This window comes from Otolemur garnettii, unplaced genomic scaffold, assembly GCF_000181295.1.
Source record: "Otolemur garnettii isolate 467f Iridium unplaced genomic scaffold, OtoGar3 scaffold00015, whole genome shotgun sequence".
Lineage (NCBI taxonomy): Eukaryota > Metazoa > Chordata > Mammalia > Primates > Galagidae > Otolemur > Otolemur garnettii.
The window spans coordinates 170,772-190,631 of NW_003852410.1; the positions used below are offsets into that span (position 1 = coordinate 170,772).

Consider the following 19,860-nt stretch of genomic DNA (forward strand, 5'->3'; position numbering starts at 1 on the left):
TACAGTTAGCCTTGTCGATTACTGTCTGCATTCGTGTACAGTTAGCCTTGGTGGTTACTGTCTGCATTCGTGTACAGTTAGCCTTGGTGGTTACTGTCTGCACAGTTAGCTACTGTCTGCATTCCTGTACAGTTAGCTTTGTTTCTTACTGTTTGCATGCCATGTTGGGTTCCACCCCCAAAAGCCATTGTTTATTTCTTTTGCAAGGTATGTGAAACATTACTCAGAGTCCAAGCAAATAATAAAGATACCCTTGGAAAACTGCTGCCTCCTCATCCTTCCTACCTCCTTCCCACACCTCTCTTCTTCCCACTCCCTTTCCACTCAACCTCGAAGGTGAACATTCTCCTGGGTTTCCAGTCGAGCTTTTCTATCTTTTGTACAAATGAATGGCCATATATCCTCATATTCCCATCTGTCTCACATGATGGATACTATAAATATTTTCTTTTTAAACTTTTACAAATGCACATATGCACACCATTTAAAAATCTCTCTTAATTTCTACTTTCTTGGTTATTTTATATTGTAAATGGGTGCTAAATTTTGTCAAAGAACTTTTTCCAGATTTAGATATATGAATACAGTATAAGGGCTTTCCTAGCAGTCAATCAACTTTGCGTTATTCCTGAACTCCATCCTACTTGGTCATGGTATATTATCTTCTTTTTGTGATTTTGGATTCTGTTTGCTGATACTTTACTTAGTATTTTTCCCTCAATATGCATGAGTGATATTGACCCCAGTAGTATTTGTTCTTTGTATTGTCTCTCGCAGGTTTAAGTATCAATATTATATATGCTTCATAAAAGGACTTAGGAGGTTTTCTTTCCCATTTAAAGCTCTGGAATAATTTACAGAGTACTAGTCCTAGAAGGTTTGGTAGAATTCCTCTGCAAAACCATCTGAGCACGGTGTTTGGTAGTGGGGTAGTCTCTCAATAACTTTGTCTATTTCTTATGTGGAAATCAGACTGAGTGTTTTAAATCCAATACGGAATTGACTCATTTTGGTAATCTGTATTTTCCTAAAAAAAAAAAACAAAAACAAAAAAAACCCCCACTTCATCTATGTTTTCAAATTTATGTGCATAGATGACTATGTTGGTACTCAAAAAACACAATACCCCCAAATCTGGCACTTTGGCATATTGAATGCTTCGAATTAAAAGAAATTGAAAGACTCAGAAGCAAGCTTCAGAACCAAGGTCTCTCCCTGACCCTAGGCCCTCTCCCCTGTCTCTCTAACTCTCCTTCTTTTCCAGAGCAGTTGCAGCAGGGCAGGACTCTCTCTGGGATTTCCTTACCTGACTAGGGAAGCTTCTTTCCAAAAGAAATGTAATTGTCTTAAGATTCCCTTTATAGGAATCTCATCAAATACCCTGTAAAGATTAACCACAGACTAGCCAGGGAAGAGACTGGGAGTCATTACCATGCACAGAAAGATTTTCCATCTATTCTGCTGAAGGTAGGTTGGAGAGATTACTGGGGAGATTTTATCTGTCTAAGAAGACAACCTTTGTTCACAGTGAAATCTTATTGGTCACTGTATTGCCCCCAGAGCTCAGATGAACTTGGTCTCAGGCCATTTTTCTTTGGGCTTATTCATTTATAACAAAAGTCATTTACTCCTAGGCCCCCTCCTTTCCTTATGAAGAAGGGTAGATAAGCACCTAGATTTCACTGGATCATTAGGGAATCATTCCTCTGTGATTCCCCCATGTTACGCCTTTTCTCCTATTAATCTCTCTGTTGTCAGTCACTTCAGCAAACCTTCAGAGAGGCTGGAAGGGAAGCCTGGTCTCCGCCTCTGTGACTGCAAAGTAGACTCTTACAATTTTTAAAAATTTCTTCTCGGTCAGTGGTTATTTCCTCCCTGGTCATTTCTTACTTTATTTGTACACTCTCCCTTTTGAGCTTGAGCATCTTATTTGTCTATTTTTTAAAAAATAAAATCTTAAATGTATTAATTAGATATATTTTCTATTTTCCACCTCACTAATTTCTGCTTTATCACTTTCTTCTTGTGCTTTCTTTTGGTTCACTTTGTTATTATTGTCCTTCTTTTTCTTTTTTTTTTGAGCAGGAATGATTTTCATTCTTTCATTTTTATTGGTAAGTGTGTTTAGTATAGTGAGTTTTCTGTAGTTGTCAGTTTGTTTTCTTCTACATCTCTTTGAGTCTTTTTTTTTGTTTAAGAGACAGAGTCTCACTTTGTCACCCTCAGTAGAGTGCTGTGGCATCACAGCTCATAGCAACCTCCAGCTCTTGGGCTTAGGCAATTCTCTTGCCTCAGCCTCCCGAGTAGTTAGGACTATAGGTGCCGACCACAATGTCCAGTTATTTTTTTTAGTTGCAGTTTGGCCGGGGCCGGGTTCAAACCCGCCACCCTCGGTATATGGGGCTGGCGCCCTACTCACTGAGACACAGGAGCCACCTTCTCCTTGAGTACAGTTTTTTGCTTCATAAAGGTGACCTCTGTGTTGTTTGGTACATACACTTTCACATGTGTTGTGAATTGTGGCTTCACTGTAAATTTTGGCTTTCAACACTAAAATGTGCAATTCATTGTCATGCTTAATGATTTTAGGCTTGAATTCTACTTTTTCTGATATCAGCATCACTATCATTTTTTATTTCATTATTTTTAGCCTTTGTAGATCACTCTGTTTTAGGTATTTCTTTACATGCAGCATATACTTGGGTCTTGTTTTGTGAACCAAGTTGAAAATCATTTCTTTTAATAAGTGAAATATACACATCACGATTATTAGTCTTTTTTTTTTTTTTTGAGACAGAGCCTCAAGCTGTCCCCCTGGGTAGAGTGCCCTGGCATCACAGCTCACAGCAACCTCCAACTCCTGGGCTTAAGTGAGTCTCCTGCCTCTGTCTCCCAAGTAGCTGGGACCACAGGCGCCCGCTACAACACCCAGCTATTTTTTGGTTGCAGTCATCATTGTTGTTTGGCAGGCCTGGGCTGGATTCGAACCTGCCACCTTAGGTGTATGTGGCTGGTGCCTTAGCCACTTGAGCCACAGGTGCCGAGCCACGTTTATTAGTCTTAACTGTCAAAATATTTTCTAGTTAATTCTATTTTTTATATTTCTTATGTTTCTCTGCAAGATATATATTCTTTGCTATTTTGTTTGCAAATTTATTTTGGCATTTAGGAAGTTTTATATTTGTGTTCTAGTGGCTACCTTCATACTTTTACCTTTTTAGATGTCTTCAGGCCCTGTTTTCTTTCTTTTTTTTTAGAGACAGAGTCTTACTTTATCACCCTCAGTAGAGTGCCACCGTGGCATCACAGCTCACAGCAACCTCCAGCTCTTGGGCTTAGGCAATTCTCTTGCCTCAGCCTCCCGAGTAGCTGGGACTACAGGTGCCCACCACAACACCTAGCTATTTTTTGTTGCTGTTCAGCTGGGGGCGGGTTTGAACCTGCCACCCTTGGTATATGGGGCCAGCGCCCTACCCACTGAGGCACAGGTACTGCCCTAGGCCCTGTTTTCTTATTTTAACCTTTTATTATTTTGCATTCCCGATTCTCCTCACCATTATCTTTTAACAAAACTTATTGCTTAACAATTAGCTTCACAACTTTTTTTCTCTTTCCTTTTTCCTTCTCTTCTCAACTTTTAGTAAAATTATTTCTATTGTAACAGTACAAAGTGTTTCTACATTAGTCCTCTTCCTCTTCCCCATGTTGGCTCTAGTCTAAGTTATACAATTAAATATGTTTAAGTGTTGACCACCAGTCCTTTCTCTGAAGTTTCCCAGGTCATTATTGGATTGACTAAAGCTCATCCTTTAGAATATTACTCCAAAGGACTGTTGAATACAGAATTCTCTAAATTCTTATATGTTGAAAATGGATTTTCTATGGCCTACATATGTGATTTCTTGGCTAGATATCAAAGCCTTGATTCTACTTCTTGTGAATTAAAAAATTCTGCTCCATTGTTGTCTTGCTTTTCCCTTTTTTTTTTTTTTTTGAGACAGAGTCTCATTCTGTTGCCCCAGGCTAGAGTGCCATGACATCACAGCTCACAGCAACCTCAAACTTTTGGGTTTAAGCAATCCTCTTGCTTCAGCCTCCCAGGTAGTTGAGACTACAGGTGTGTGTCACCATGCCTAGTTAGTTTTTCTGTTTTTTCGTTGTTGTTTTTGTTGTTGTTGTTGTTGTTGCAGTTTGGCTGGGGTCAGGTTTGAAACCTGCCACCCTCTGTATATGGGGCCAGCACCCTACTCACTGAGCCACAGGTGTCGCCCTAGTTTTTCTGTTTTTAGTAGAGACAGGGTCTCACTCTTGCTAAGGCTAGTCTCAAACTCCTGAGCTCAAGCAATCCACCCGCGTCAGCCTCCCAGAGTATTATAATAGATGACAGGTGTGAGGCACCATGCCCAGCATGCATGCCGTTTTTGAAAAGTGTGATGCCAGTATAATCCTTTGCCTTTAGAATTATTTGATTGTTTTTCTTTTCTTGCTAGAAAAATCTTAAGGATGTTATATTTATCCTTAAAAGTTTAAACTAGAGCTTTACTAAGATGTCCTGGGGTGGATCATTCTGGATATTTTCTCTGGTACCCAAGAAGTTCCCTTAATTTATAGATTCAGTCCTTCATGCACTTCTGAAAAGTTTCTTATAGTTGTAAGTATTAACCTCCATTCCATGTTTTCATTTTTCTTCTTGAGGGATAATACTATTTCTTCTTTGCCTATATTCCACTTAGGTTTTTAGGGGGGCGATCACTTTTCATTTTTTCTTTATCTCATTTTCATTCACTTGATTGTTTTTCTCCCTTTTCTCCATGTCCCTTGTTCAGACTACGTTCCACGGGACACCTTGTAATTTATTCTTCATTTCTGAGATAATTTTGTCTTTCTTTCCCCCTACTCCCAAGTGTAATCAACTCTCTTTAATTTTTTTCTGCCCCTCTCCACTCTGCCGTCTGTTAGTTCTGAATTTCTGGTTCACAGTATTTTCTTCACATCTTTCAGATTTTGTTTGAGTCTATTTAATTCTGTTGACCTGCTGACTTACATTTTTTACCTACTTCACAACTGGTTTTTAGAAGAGAAGCACAGTTCTTTTTTTGACATGTGGGAAATTTCTATTCCTAACTTTCTGCAATAGCTTGTATGGACTTTGATCTTTCTCAAAGTGAAGTTCATCTTATGTCATTGGGTAATTTATAGTATTCATAGTTTAATGGTGCCCTCTTCCATCAGCAAAGCTCATGTACTTAGAAGGAGAGGTACTTCTCCCTCCTGGGGGAAGTGTGAGCTCTCCACCCTTTATCCTATGGTTCTTTTTTGTTTTAAGGAAATTTATATCTTACCTTTTTTTCCCCTTGGTTTTCCCTTCACCACCTAATTGTCCAAGGGTGCTCCTCTTTTATTTTTTGACCTTTTTCCTCCCCCAAAAGCTATGTGTTTCAAATGATGCCACTTTTAAAACAGACCAGATACCTACTACTCTAAGTGGATATTTCCCCTTAAATAACACATATTTCCAATCCCTTTTCTATAGTCCCTGCTACAGGATCTGTCTTGGGTCTTTTCCAATAGTATCAGATTTATAGTAGATTTAATCTGGTGGTTGCTCCACATCAGCCTTAGAATCCTTTGCTTGCCTTTCTCTCTGTCTTTCTCCAAAGTTTTTATCAGTCTACCTTTGCTCACCACAAAGCCTTGCAGCTGTGCAGTCAAGAGCAGTAGTTGGAAAAACTATGCCTTGGGATTTCGTGATTTTTCTTTTTGTTTCATCAGTTACTTGCAGTTTTAACATTTTTTAATTTTCAAGGAGGCAGCATGATTTGTGTAGTATATACTTTGACTTTCTTATTTTTTTCTTACTGTTTGGGAAGAAAATTTTGAGAGATAAGTAGCCATACAGCTGTCATTATTCTCAGATACTCAGAAATCTTCCTTCTTCTAAGTTTTAAAAAAGTTTATATAAGACTAATGTGTCTTTCATACTATTCTTTCATATGTCTTTCATATTTCATAAATGTCAGATAGAATTCACCAGTAAAACCATCAGGGCCGGGAGTTTTCTTGGTGAAAAGATTTTTAATAATAAAATCAATTTCTTTAAAAGATGAAGAGCTATTCATTTTTTTAATTTCTTCCTTATTCAGTCTGGATAAATTATATTTTTAAGTAATTTTTCCCAATCTACATTATCATACGTGTTAACTTGACATGATATTCTCTTAGTCTCAATTTTAATGTCTACAGATATTAAATATGTAGCCATATGATCTTTTTCATTCCTGATATTAGTTATTTGTGCTTTTCCTAACTTTTTCTTGATTTTAGTCTTGCTAAGGGATTATTAATTTGGTTCATCTTTTCTAAGATCAAATTTTGGGTTTTAAAATATTTCCTATTGTTTTTATGTCTTACTTCTATTATTTCTTTGCTTCTATTTACTGTGGGTTTAATTTTTACTTCCTTTTTAGCATCTTAAGATAGAAAATCAGATTTAAAATTTTAAACCTTTTTTCTAATATAGACGTTTAAGGCTACAATTTTTCCTTGAAGTACTTAAACTACATCACACAGATTTTGATATGTTGTATTTTCATTGCCATTAAGTTTGAAATACTTTCTTCTTTGAACTCTGGGCTATTTAGAAGTATATTGCTTAATTTACACACACTTGGGGATTTTCTAGATATTGTTACAGATACCTAATTAATTCAGTAGTAGAGAACATATTTTGAATACTACATAATTTCAACCTCTTTAAATATTTGAGATGTATTTTATAGCTTAGTGTACAGTCTATCTTGGTGAACTTTCCATGTCCATTGGAAAAGAACTATCCTCTACAGTTACTAGGTGCTGTGTTTTACAAATGTCAATTAAGTTAATGTGGTAGTAGTAGTATTCAGGCTTTATGTCTTTATCAGTATTTTATACAGTTGTTTTATCATTAGTGAGAAAGAGGTGCTAAAATCTCCAAGTATGTTTGTCTATTTTCCCCTTTAGTTTTGTCAGTTTTAAGTTTAAGTTAAAATTTCTATTATCAGGTACAAACACATTGTTATGTCTTTCCAATGAATTGCCCATTTGATGAGTATAAAGTGTTCCTCTTTATCTCCAGTAGTATTCCTTGACTTGACATCTACTCTAATACTAATATAGTTAAGCCAGTTTTCTTATGCTTATTGTTTGCATAGTATACATTTTCTTATTCTTTTATGCTTTATTTAACTGTACCTTAAAATTTAAAGCACATCTCTTTTAGACATCTTAGAGTTGGGTCTTGTTTATTATTTTAATCCAGTCTGATAATCTCTGCCTCTAAATTATTCTGTTTACATTTAATGTAATTATCAATATGGTTGGGTTTAAGACCACTGTTTTGTATTTGTTTTCTTTTTAGATTTCTGGTTTTGCTTACTTTTACTCTACTGTGCTTTCCCTGCATTATTTTGGACTGATCAATATTTTTTAACACGCAATTTTATTTCCTCCATTGGCTTTTTAGCTCTACTCTTTTTATTATATTCTGAGCAGTTGGACCAAAAATATACATTGTAATTTATCAACATCTACTTAGGGTTAATAACATATCACTTTGCACTTCTACCACACAATTGACATTTCCCATTTCTTATTATTATTCTAATTATTTTCTGCCTTAAAGCAGACTTCAGAACCTAACCATTATCAATAATTACAAAATACATGTAGACAAAATACTTCAGTTAAAAGGCACAGATTATCAGACTGGATTTAAAAAGCAAGACTCAACTAAAAGCTATGTAAAATCTCTACTCCAGGAGAGAGCACCCTGATCGTAAAAGTATCAGAGAGACAGGAGAGTCTCCATGAAGCATCAGCAAATCTTGGGCATGGGCTTACAAGAGGGCAAAATCTGAGCCCTGCAAAAAATACCTTCTGACTTTCTGGCTCAGTCTCCAAAGTGTGCTGGGATGTCCCACTGAATGTTCTGGGATCTAATTAAATATCTTCCAAAAGTCATTCCCCAGAAAGCGAGCTCAGGTCCTTCTGAGAAAGGTGAAGTAGCTACAGATTTAGTTGCAATTTTCATTTTCTCCAAATGGCAGACTCTTAAAGAGGATCTTGGTCTGATCTATACCCCTAAGCAGGGGCACAGAACAGGCTTTCTTACTTGGGCACCAAGAGCAATAGAAGAAAGAGAGGCAGAAGAAGCCAGATCCAGGCTGTACTACTTATGAGCTTTGTGATCTTGGGCAAACCACATCACCTCCCTGAACTGCAGGATCCTCACCTGTAATGGGCCCAGAGCTTTTGTGTGCATAGCCTCTGCTGGAGTTGGGCTGGGCACAGTCTGTGCAGCCTATGAGCAGGGGCCCTGATAAAGCATGCTTTACAAAGGTGCCATGAGCATTTCATGAGGTAGTGCATGAAAAACAACTAACCTAAGGCCAATGACTAGGACAGGGTAAATCAATTACGGCACATCCATCCAACAGAATTCCATACAGCCATTAAAACTCATGATGGAGCTCTCCTTTTACTAAGGAGTAAGCTCTGTATGCTTTCTTGTAAATGGAAAAATTCAGCCTACGTGACACCAAGGATATTATGACCTAGTTTTGATCACCACACTTATAGCTACATATGCATGAAAAATCCTAGCAGGGTAACCCCAAAGTGTTGTACTGGATTTGGATTGAACTTCTTTTCCTTTATTAAAATTTATTTATATTTCAACAATGAATATGCTTTTGGTTTTAAATTTAAAAAATACCAACAAAATTATTTCTTTCTTTCTATGACTCCTCTCTGAGATTTACCTATACAACGGAAGTAATGACAAAAATAATAACAACAGTGCTATAGATACACTATCTCAACACTGTGGGGTGGGAATTAGGACCTTCGTGTTAGAGAGGTGGAAAAGGATTTTCAAGAGAAATTAAAGCTGCTACAGGAAAGGTAACAACTCCTCTTCATAGGGCTGCCCTGTGATTTTTGGCAAGGAAGGTGCAGGGATATTTGGTGAAGTGTCAGGCACTCTGGCCACAGTGGGATGGAGTGGTCACAGAATGAGCTCAAAGGTCAGACAGCCTGGGTTAAGACCCAGCTCTGTCATTGCCAGCCTGTGTGACCTTAGGTAAATGATCTCACCAATCCGAGCCTCAGTTTTTTCATCTGTAAAATGGGGATAGAAAAGTACAACTGTACAGCGCTGAGCTAAAGATCACATGAGGTAACCTGAGAGACGGTTTCTACTCCTTGAGTATATACCCAGTGGTTTAACTATATTAAAATCCTGTGGTCCAGCTCTGAACTCCTGATTTCAGTAAGGATCCTCTGTATCTCTGATAAACATGATCAAGAGGACAGCGGAGCCCGAGCAGTCATGCAGCAGAGCTCAGTAACCAGCTTCCTCTTTTGGTGGGGCAGAGGGGCACCTCTCTGACTGTGCACACCAAACACAAACAGAGGATCACAAGGGAAGGGCTGTCCTGAGGAATGGGGGCAGAATGGGCCTTGGGCAGATGGAAGCCAGACACCCTAGCGGCTGCTCCCAGCTAACCATCCTGCTGGACATGCCTGTAGGTAAAAAACCTATTTATGTTTATCTGAGGTGACAATCCTATTATTTGTCAGTAAACCAAATCTATTTTTGTACTTTTTCATATACATGGAATTTCCCACAAATTCAAGCACCATGGAAATCAAGAGAAGGGTTTTTCATCATTTTGCACAATCAGCTCAGCAATGGTAACTCTGCCTGTGGTGGGTGTGATATAACCCCATGTTAATCTGCACTGAAGGCTATCACACTCATGGGGATTCCACGCCTGGACCTGGGAAAGAGAGGGGGAAAGAGGCTCTCCAAGAAGAGGGAATAGTGAAGGCCCTGAGTTAGCAGGAGGTGAGTATGTCACAAAAGTAAAACAAACCACTGTGGCAGGGTGGTGTGAGTGTGGGGGTGTAAGGTGGGTGGAGAGGCTGGTGAGGCCACAGGAGTGGGGCAGTGTAGGGCCTCGTGGTCAAGCTAAGAACCCAGCACTATGAGAGGCCAAGAAAGGTTCAGTGTCAGGGAAGAACAGGTTCAGATTTGAGTGTTGGAAAACGTCACCCTGCAGGGCAAAGTAGAATGGAAGGGACAATAGCAGAGGCAGGAAGTCCAGTGACAGGTTCCTGCAGCCACCTGGGTGAAGGGAGATGATCATGGCAGCCCAGCCTAGTGGGGAGACAGTCTGGAGCCAGGGGGAGTGGATGAAGTGCCCAGACACGAGGGAGTCAGAACTGATGGGACTTGAGGATGCCCTGGATTCAGGAGGGAGGAGGTGTCCCTTCCATGTGATTCCCGGATTATGGATGGTTGGTGGGGCTACTTCCTAAGACCTGAAACCAGGAGGTAAGGGGCTGAGGAGGAAGATTGTGTTTTCACTACGGTCACCTTCCAGGGCTTCCCTCACCCACCCTGGCCTTGTACATCTCCACCCTCGGCAAACTTACCTGACTCTGCCACCTCAGCAATGGGCACACTCTGCTCGTATGCCATGAAGCCCAGGACCGAGAAGATGGCAAACCCGGCCACGAAGCTGGTGCCGCTGTTCAGGCAACAGAGCATGATGCAGTCCCTGCAGGGAAGCACAGGTGGCACTGGGTTAAGGTGGGCAGGACAGCCACCGAACCACGGCCACAGCTGTCCTGCAGGGCCAGTGGGCACAGACAGCCCCATTTTCCTGATGGAGCATTTCTGGTTTAGAAGGGTTAGGAGATTGGCCCACAGTCACACAGCCTCTCCTGCATTTCCAGAGATAAGGTAAGTCACACCCCTCCTCAGAGTGGGGGTGGCAAGGAAAGGAGGCCAGCAAGTAGGAAAATTCAGAACTAGTGAAAAAATACTTGGAGATGGACCAACACTCCTCCAGATCCCTGGTAGGAGAGAAAGTCAGGGAAAGCAAGAGAGGACGCTATTCCTGGGAGCTCATAGCAAGAAAGGTAGAGGAAGCCTCTGAGTGAGAAAAGGCTGCTTCTCAGCCAGGGGAGCAACCACGGACCTCACACCTGAAGCTCTCAGCAGCCTCTGGGAGGAGAGGCTTGATCACACGCCCGTTCCAGCCAAGCTGTTTATGAGAACAGCGTTTGCCAGATCTCATTGCTCAATCCCTGACTGCTGCTGTGAAGGGCAGCTCCTTCCAGGTCAGAACCCCGTATGGAGAGATTTAATGAGGCAGTGACTGTCCCCTGCTCTTGGGAGAGACTCACCAGCCTAAAGTCATGACTCAGGAGAAACAGACTATGAACGATGGAGTTCTGTCAAGATAAAGATGGTACCTTCAAGTTCCAGGCCCTCCTACCTCGGGCTTAGCATCCTCACATTGCCAAATCAGGGGATCAGCCTCTTGGGATCTCAGCCTCTGCGGTGCCCAGACTTGGGATTTCGTCATGTCAATACCCTCAATTTATACAGACGGAGCTCCCAGGTGACCTCATCCAACCTCCTGCCAAAGGCATGATTAGCCTCAGTCTCGTCCCTGTGGGTGGTGAGCTGGCCTGTAATACACTCTGGCATATCCAACCCCTCTTCAATGATCACATTTAGGACTAGACTCAAGAATTCTATGACCAGGACTCTCACCTCTTCTTTTCCTGACACAATACTTTCTGTAATGCAACCAAAGGTTACTAATGTTGTTGGTGACTGTTACACAATGTTTGTTGCCTTGAGAAGGCCCTAGGACTCAAGGCCATGATGGAGACAGCATTGGACTGGAGGTCAGAAGCCCTGGGTTCCAATTCTCCTCAAATATCTTCTCTTTGAACTGCATCTCACTGGCTATAAGACAACATGCTTGGATAACAGCATGGACTCTTGGACTCTGCCCTAGATCAAATGATAATATTTTTCAGCACGTAGTCACTCCCCTGACCTTCTTTTTTAGGATTGCGTATATTTCCCTACCCCATGGACTTTGGGCTTAGCCACAAGACTTGTTTTGGAGAAGAAGATTTTAGCAAATGTGACAGAGAGGTTGAAGATGTGCTTGCATGATTGGACTTGTCCTTTATCATTGCTGTGATTTTTAATGAGAATTTCCCCCAGGGATGCTGCTGTCCCTCTATCTTGGACCCCAGAATATACACATGTGGAGCAGATCTCAGGCTGGACCCTGGAGCCAAGCCCACCCAACCCACAGCCTGAAGGAGAGCCCCCCAGCTGACCAGAGGCTTGTGAGTAATAAAAGTGAACACTTGTTGTGATCAGGCCCTGGGTACTGGGGATGTTTGTTATGCAGCATTACTGTGATAGTGAGTGAGTGATACAGGTCCCGTTAAAGACCTCTTCTGCCACTGTGGATGCTAGCTGGGCTGACAGACCTGAGGACTTTATCTACAAGCCTGATGTAACTGCTACTCAAAAGTAAATTTAGCTTAGCCCAGGTAAGAGCAGAATGATTCCCAAGTCAGTATAAATCTGCTCCTATGCCTGTTTCCTGAAGTCTGAGGCACAAGGGCCCTGACTTGCCAAACACTGAGAAATGAAGTGATTTGGAGGAGGGGAGATTTTCCCCATATGTATATTCTGGAACTGTCCTATATCATGTTTTAAGAACCTGCAGTGTGCCAGGCCCTGTGCTGCCTTTCACTGAATCCCCAGGCTTAGGGGAAGCAAGTCACATTCTCAAGGTGGCCTGGTCAATTCGTGAATGGGGAATGTCAATCCAGTCGTCTCAGACACCAAAGCCCATGAGCTTCTAGGAGCTAAACAAAAATGATACACCCTAAGAATCAGGACTTCCAAATCCCAACTTTTGAAATTTATCTCTGGGTATCTGTATGGGTGTTGAAAAACAAATGTCCCTGTCCCATATTCCTGCAGAGGCCGCTTGAGTGATGTCTCACGCCACAGAGGACAGAGGGAGGGATGAAGGAGCCCTTTAGGGATGTACCTGAGGTCCCCTGCAGCCCTGTGACCTTCCCCCTCCTCCCCAGGCCCTGGACCACCCACATCTTCAAGTAGAAGCAGCTTAGCAGCATGTGTTCTGAAGGGAGGATTTTCCCTGCCTGGTTCGCTCTGTTCCTGTCCCTCTAATTCCTCCCCCTGTTGCCATGTCTAGGTGAAAGGCTTATGTAAGAGTGCTTTGAAGTCAGCAGGAGCTGAGCTGGGCTTTTAAGACCTCCAGAAGCTATTATGCTGTCAGCAGAGAGGGTACTAATTTACTCTGCGTTAGGAAGACCCGCTTGTGGAACAATTTGGAAGCGGAAATAAAACCAACCTTTTGATTTTGCAGTGTCACCTAGGGGATTTGCTTTCTTCTGCTGTTGGGAGAGAGGGAATCAAACCCTGCCTGTCGGGTGAGAGCACAGACGGGATCCACAGAGGCCAGCACACGCCCCCATGCACTTAGCAGGGACCAAAGTGGCCACTGCCTCCAGACACGGGCCAAGTCCTCTTCAAGCTCAGGGCTTGAGAAAGAACTGGCCATCCTTACTAGTCCAGAATGGGGGTGTAGGAGCCAGGAAGACTTGGGCAAAGAGCAATACCCCATCACTGGCAATGTGAACACAAGAAAGTGACAACCTCCACAGCCAGGGTCTGCTCATTTGCATAATGGGGCGGGTCCTTTTTTGCTCCTTGGCCCTAAGCCAGCACTGAACTACATGTGAGGGGTACGGTGGGGAACAAGAACATCCTGTGTCCTCAGAGTGCAGACAGGCCAGCTCAGGGTGCTAGAGACCAAGTGATTTCTGTAGTTCCCAGCCAGGAGGGCCCCCTATGCGGACAGCATCCCTCCCTGGTATCCCAGTGGGGCGGGAATCAGACTCGGCCCAGACCAGAAGGCTGCTTGCACTCTTCTTCCTCTCCAGTGCCTCTCTCTTCCTGTCCATTGAATTCTAAGATTCCGTGTTGAGGCCGACAAAGTGCTTTACCTATCATGGCCCAGACCCACATCCTCTGTAAGAGCCTGGAAACTTCCTTACGGCAGCCGGGCCTTCCCGTCCACCTTTTCGCAGCATCTCTCTGTCATCCAGCAATACCCAATTTCGTTTTGTTCAAAGACACCCCAAAACAACAGAACCTGATGTCTAATAGCCCAGTGGATTCTACAATAGATTTTCTTCCCAGCATGTTGGACGTGCCCACTTTGACTTCCTCAGTGCCTCAGTTTCCCCAAATCATGAACTCTATAGTCTGTGCCGTTGCTGTCTGGCTTGCCCCTGGTCGAGATGCTTCCCACTCAGCAGGCACACAGGAAACACTGCTGACTTAACAAGCGAGTTAATGAAGCCATCTAAGTTAGCTTCTGGAAAGGGGGTAAACAGACAGCCTGGGATGGAGACTGAGAGACCTTGGCCGGAGTCCTGACTTTGCCACAACTAGCTCAGAACTACCTCCAGGAGTCTCCCTTTTCCCATCTCAAAGATGGGGATAATGAGGGAGGGAACTTACCATTTACAAAAGTTATTCCAAATGGCTGATTCTACCTGAGCCACACAATGACCAAACGATGTGCTTGTTAGTTCCAAGTTTCCCTCCTACCAGCAGAGTGTGAAATGACCCTTTGCCTATGAGGAATAGGATTCAGTTTTACACCACTGCCAATTTGCTACTTGAGAAAAACAATCTCACTATTTTAAGATCATATTGCTTATTTTTCTACTGGTGTTTTAGTGTTTTCCATATTGATCTGTTTGTATTCATTACATATTATGGTTATAATAAGCCCTTTGTAGTCTATGCTGTTACTATGCCCTTTAATTTTATAGATTTTCTTATTTTACTTAGAGATAAGTATGTAGATGATATTCATATTAACCTGATTTTTTAAATTATGAAAGAAATATGTTCTCAGAGGTAAAACAAAACAAAACAAAAAACCCATTTAAATTGTACAGGAGGCACAGGTGGGAAGACGCCCATCTCTGCCTTCCCAGTCCCACTCTATGGAAGTGGCTATTTTGAATAGTTTTCTGAGTTTCTCTCCAGAAATTTAGAAGCTCTAGATTTTTATGTGGACCAATTTGTCACTTAGATTTCTTTAATTATTTTTTATGTTTTCTACTTTTTTTTTTCCATTCTGGAATTGATATTTTACTCCTAGTTACAGAGCAGTTTCCTTTAAAAATATTTAACTCTTTAATCTGTGATCAGCAGTGGCTTCACTGTTATTATTCCACAACTCTATTAAGAAGCTCTTGGACCAGGGGTGGGGAACCTATAGCCTTAAAGCCACATGTGGCCTTTTAGGTCCTTAAGTGTCGCCTTTTGACTGAATCCAAATTTTATAGACTAAATCCTTTAATTTTTTATTAACATATTCTCGTTTATCTTTTTATTTCTATTTTCTTTTTAAACTGAATGTATTAAAAATACAAAAGAACAAAGTGCAGCATATGTATAACAGAGAGCACTATTCAGCCATAAGAAAAGATGGATACTTTACATCTTTTGTGTTTGCCTAGATGGAGATGAAACACATTGTTCTTAGTAAAGTATCTCAAGAATGGGAAAAAAGTATCCAATGTACTCAATATGAAACCAATATATAAACAACTACACACCTACATGAAAGAAAAAATACAAGTATAGTCTGGGGGGACAAGAGGACAGGAGGGAGAGGAGGGAAAAGGGGGAGAGAGGAGGGAGGATGATTGGCAGATCTCACCTAGTGAGCACAATGTGAGGGTGTTCAGCACGCTCCCGGGGTCAAGGGCTCAATTATAATTTAAACTTTACTTTAGAAATGAAAACAATCAGGCCTGTAATCCCAGCATTCCACTGAAAGGCTGAGGTGGGTGGATTGCTTGAGCTCAGGAGTTTGAGACCAGCCTGAGCAAAAGCGAGACCTCATCTCTACTAAAAATAGAAAAACTAGATGGGCATAGTGGCACATGCTTGTAGTCCCAGCTATTGGGAGGCTGAGGCAAAAGGATCATTTGAGCCCAAGAGACTGAGGTTGTCAGGAGCTATGATGACATCACAGCACTCTACCTAGGGTGACAGAGTGAGACTCTGTCTCAAAAATAAATAAATACAATGTAACTTAAACATTTGCACCCTCATATTAATCTGAAATTAAAAAAATACCAAAGAATAAAATAAGCTTCAATGAAATAATCCTTCCAAACTGACCAGCACAATTAGAACATAAGGAAATCATTGGGGCTAATTTGACAGCTGCTACACTCATGATTTAGTTCTAACTTATCCCAGCCTGACTGGCACTGCTATTGCATGAGGCTGGTTGGAGAGAGTTTATGGGGGTCGAGTACTTTAGTCTGTTATCAGCTTTCGACAACAGTGCACTGTATTTCTATTTGAAGTGGAATGTGTGATGAGTTGCACAGATCAACAGTATTTTTTAATTCTGCTGGATAAACAGAATTTTTTTTCAACAGGCTGCAATGCCAAAGAAGACCAAGAAAACACTAAAGACAACAGATTTTTAAATAAGCACTGGGAGTGGCAATATTATTTTGCTTCTGCCAAAGATAAGATGATTTGCTTGGTATGTGATCCTGCAATGTCTACATTAAAGGAATTCAATGCTCACCAGCATTATAGCACTCAGAAGGACCACAAATATTTTAAATTAGAAGGAAGGGTGTGGAAGGTTGTATTGCAGAGATTAAATGATGAAAAGCAAAAGCAAAGATGATTATTTCAAGCAGCAATAAGCTCTGAAAATACTGTTACTGAAGCAATGTATAAAGCAGCTTTTATACTTGGGGAAATTGGCGGCCATTCAGTGATGCAGAAATTGCAAAAGAATGCATTGCTGAAGTTGTAGGATACAGGGCGCCATGAATGTTTCCATGTATGAACAACGGCCTCTTTCAAGAATCATAACTGATCAGCCGTATGAATCACCTTCACAACTTCATGCACTGCTTCAAAAGGAAAGCATATATTATGCAATTGCTTTGCACGAATCAACCGATACCACCATCTCAGCACAAGTTTTATCCTTCATTTGGGTCATAACGGAAGATTTTCTTTGCTATGTAGAGCTACTTGGTTTGTGAACTCTTGCAAACAGAATATGGGGACTAGATATCTCCAACAACTTTCAAGATAAATGGCATGAAGTTAGACTGAATTGGATAAATATAGTGAGGGTACGTACAGATGGTGCGCCTTCCTTGACAGGAAAACATAAAGGACATACTGCGCAGATAAAAGAGGGATTAACAGATCCAGATGCTCTCATTTCTCCCCATTGTGTCCTGCACCAGCAAAGTCTCTCTGCTAAAGCTACTATTTTAAGTGACACTTTGCAAGAAGTTGTAAGTATCGTGAACTATATTCCAGCACGTGCCAAATGGCATCATCAGATTCACAAAGCTGAACAATGAGAAATTCAGTGTGGATCTGTCATACCATTCTAAAGTGTAGTGGCTATCACAATGATAGGTGTTAGCCAAAAGTTTATCTTTGTGAGGACAGACAGTTAAATTCTATGAAGAACACAATCAGCAGTGTGAATTATTGAAAGATTTCTATAGGAATGCAGCATTTCTAAGTGTGATTCTTACCAAATCAAGACAACTTGAATATTTCTTTGTAAGATAAAACCAAGTCTATACATGACATGTGGCATAGAGATCTGAGCATTTTGAAAACAGCTATCTTTTTTCAAAATAGTTTTTCTTCAAAAGGAAATTTTAGGTCGTTTCCCCCAGTTAGTAAAGGTCATGGATGAACAGGATGACACAGGCAGATCGTTTGAAGACAGTGCCACTGGTTCAGACTTATTAGTTGGAGAATACAATGAGAGGTTTTGAGAATCATGACATCACACTCGAATTAGCATTTCAGCCTCACCTAGTCGATATCATCAAGGCATCTAAAGAACTACAGATGGAATCGACTGAGCTCTCGGTAGATGACATTTTGAAGTCATTTTTGATGCTGAGAAAGATCCAGTTGAAATACGGAAAAAATGCAGTGGAATACCCATGCTTTGGGCAACATGCCCCCAAATGCTTTCTTGTTTTTCAACAATTTATTACTGAGAATCTACTTTCTCCTACCTCACCCAAATCAAGACAGCCTTACGGTCACAAAGGACTGATGCCCAACTAGGGAATTAAGTGAAACTGTGGACCTCCCTGCTGCAACCAAATATTCAAATGCTTCCAACAAAAAGCAGACAACAAAGTCAATGAAGGTTAATGTTAAAATTAACAGTTTCCTTTTTGAAATTATTGAGCACATAGATTTTTACAAAATAATATACATGTACATCTAATGGAAATTTCTGGAGTATAGCTTGATTTGATTACAGCTAAATTAACACAGTATCCCAACATGTAAAGATTCCCCACCCTGCCTTAGACTCTAAGGAAGAGATGCCCTGTCCATCCATTCAGGAAACATCACCTGTCATGTACTGAGCTCAAGGGTGCAGAGACTTCAATAGACCATCATCCTAGACCACTGCTGCCACTATGTGCTAGTGGGTGACCTTGGGCATGTCCCCTGCCTTCTGCAGGCCTCGGCCTCACTGCAGAACACAGACTACAGGTAAGAGAAGCCAAGCAGCCATGGATCAGACAGCCCTGAATTCCCTGGACCCCCTCCCAGCCTCAGGGTGGCCAGCTGCAGGAGGTCAGGGAGGCCGGTTAGATTAAGGGCAACGTGGGTCACTGGCCACTCCAGGTGGGACAGGAGGAAACTTTACAGTCAAGTAAGAAGGAGAAGAAGCAGATTTCTGAATAGGAGGTAGAAGGACTCAGCCCTAGCTGTGTGACCTTGTGCAGGTCACTCATCCACACTGGGATAAATCTTTACCATCCGTGGTGGCACTGAAACCTGAATGAGATTCCAGAATGGATGTGCTTTGTAGCCTGGAATGGACTCTGATTTCACTTGCTATTTTCCAGCTTCTCTGGTCACCCAACAAACCGCCCATCTATCTCCTTCTAGGACAGGAGGGCAAGGTGGGCAGATGGACACAAACTAGCCTGGCAGTGTAGAGGGCTCTTGGGGTTTGGCGAAGAGGCAGGGTCCAGGGAAACGCTCACCTGTAGCAGTTGTTGTTATAATTGTTATAACTTCCCAGAGCAGTCAGACAGCCAAGGCAGATGGCATAGGAGAAAAAGATCTGTGTTCCAGCATCTACCCAGACCTGTAGGAAGGCACAAAGACATTGGCATAAAGAGAAGACATCAGACGCGTGGGGAGCGGGTGGCCCTGGCTTCTGAAATCCCCCACCCATACCTTACCCAGAGGAAAAGTTTCATGAATCCTACTTCCTAACCTCCTCAGGACCACTTTTTAAAGGCGTTCTATTCTTGGAGACCACTTGATTAAATATAAATATTTTCAATTAATTTCAGAATTGGCTGGAGGTTAAAGATAATAACGTCCTGCACAGCAAGAATTTGGATGTTTAGGACTCTGGCCTCAGCTGTGTGACCTTGGAAAAGTTTCTTCACCTCTTGGAGGTTTAGTTTTCCTTATCCGCAAAGTAGGGAAGGAACTTTCTTGACAGACTGTTGCAAGGACTTATGCAACACGGAGTATAAGCCCCTGGGCCACTGCCTACTTATCAGTCAGTCATGCTTAAGCCAGACAAATGCTTTCGTTTCCTGTGATTAAGACTACCATGAGAACACTGTCCTAAGATTCTGTCCACGGGGATGCATTTGCATAGCTGACCTGAGCACAGAGGTGACAGGCGGGGAGAGGAAGGGAGGGGTGAGGGAGGCTCACCAAAGCCTTATCACCTTTCAAAATACATCCCCCGTGTAGATTTCCTCTATGATACATAAGGCAATGACTTTCTTAGTCCTCAGGCTCCCCTTTGACGAGGACTTCTGTGGACAGCTTGATACACACAAGCACAACAGGCACGACAGAGGCTTTTCTTTTTTTTTTTTTTTTTT

At 41.7% G+C, this 19,860-nt stretch overlaps 1 protein-coding gene across 1 annotated transcript in view; it reads right to left on the reverse strand.

Annotated features, from left to right (window-relative positions):
• SLC6A11 (solute carrier family 6 member 11) overlaps positions 1 to 19,860 on the reverse strand; it is a 130,549-nt gene that overhangs the window by 18,840 nt on the left and 91,849 nt on the right. The window contains exons 7-8 of the mRNA XM_003785436.3: positions 18,997 to 19,100; positions 10,477 to 10,601 (exon numbers count right to left, since the gene is read on the reverse strand). Coding sequence (XP_003785484.1) covers positions 10,477 to 10,601; positions 18,997 to 19,100 — 229 coding nt within the window. The remainder of the gene's footprint in view (positions 1 to 10,476; positions 10,602 to 18,996; positions 19,101 to 19,860) is intronic.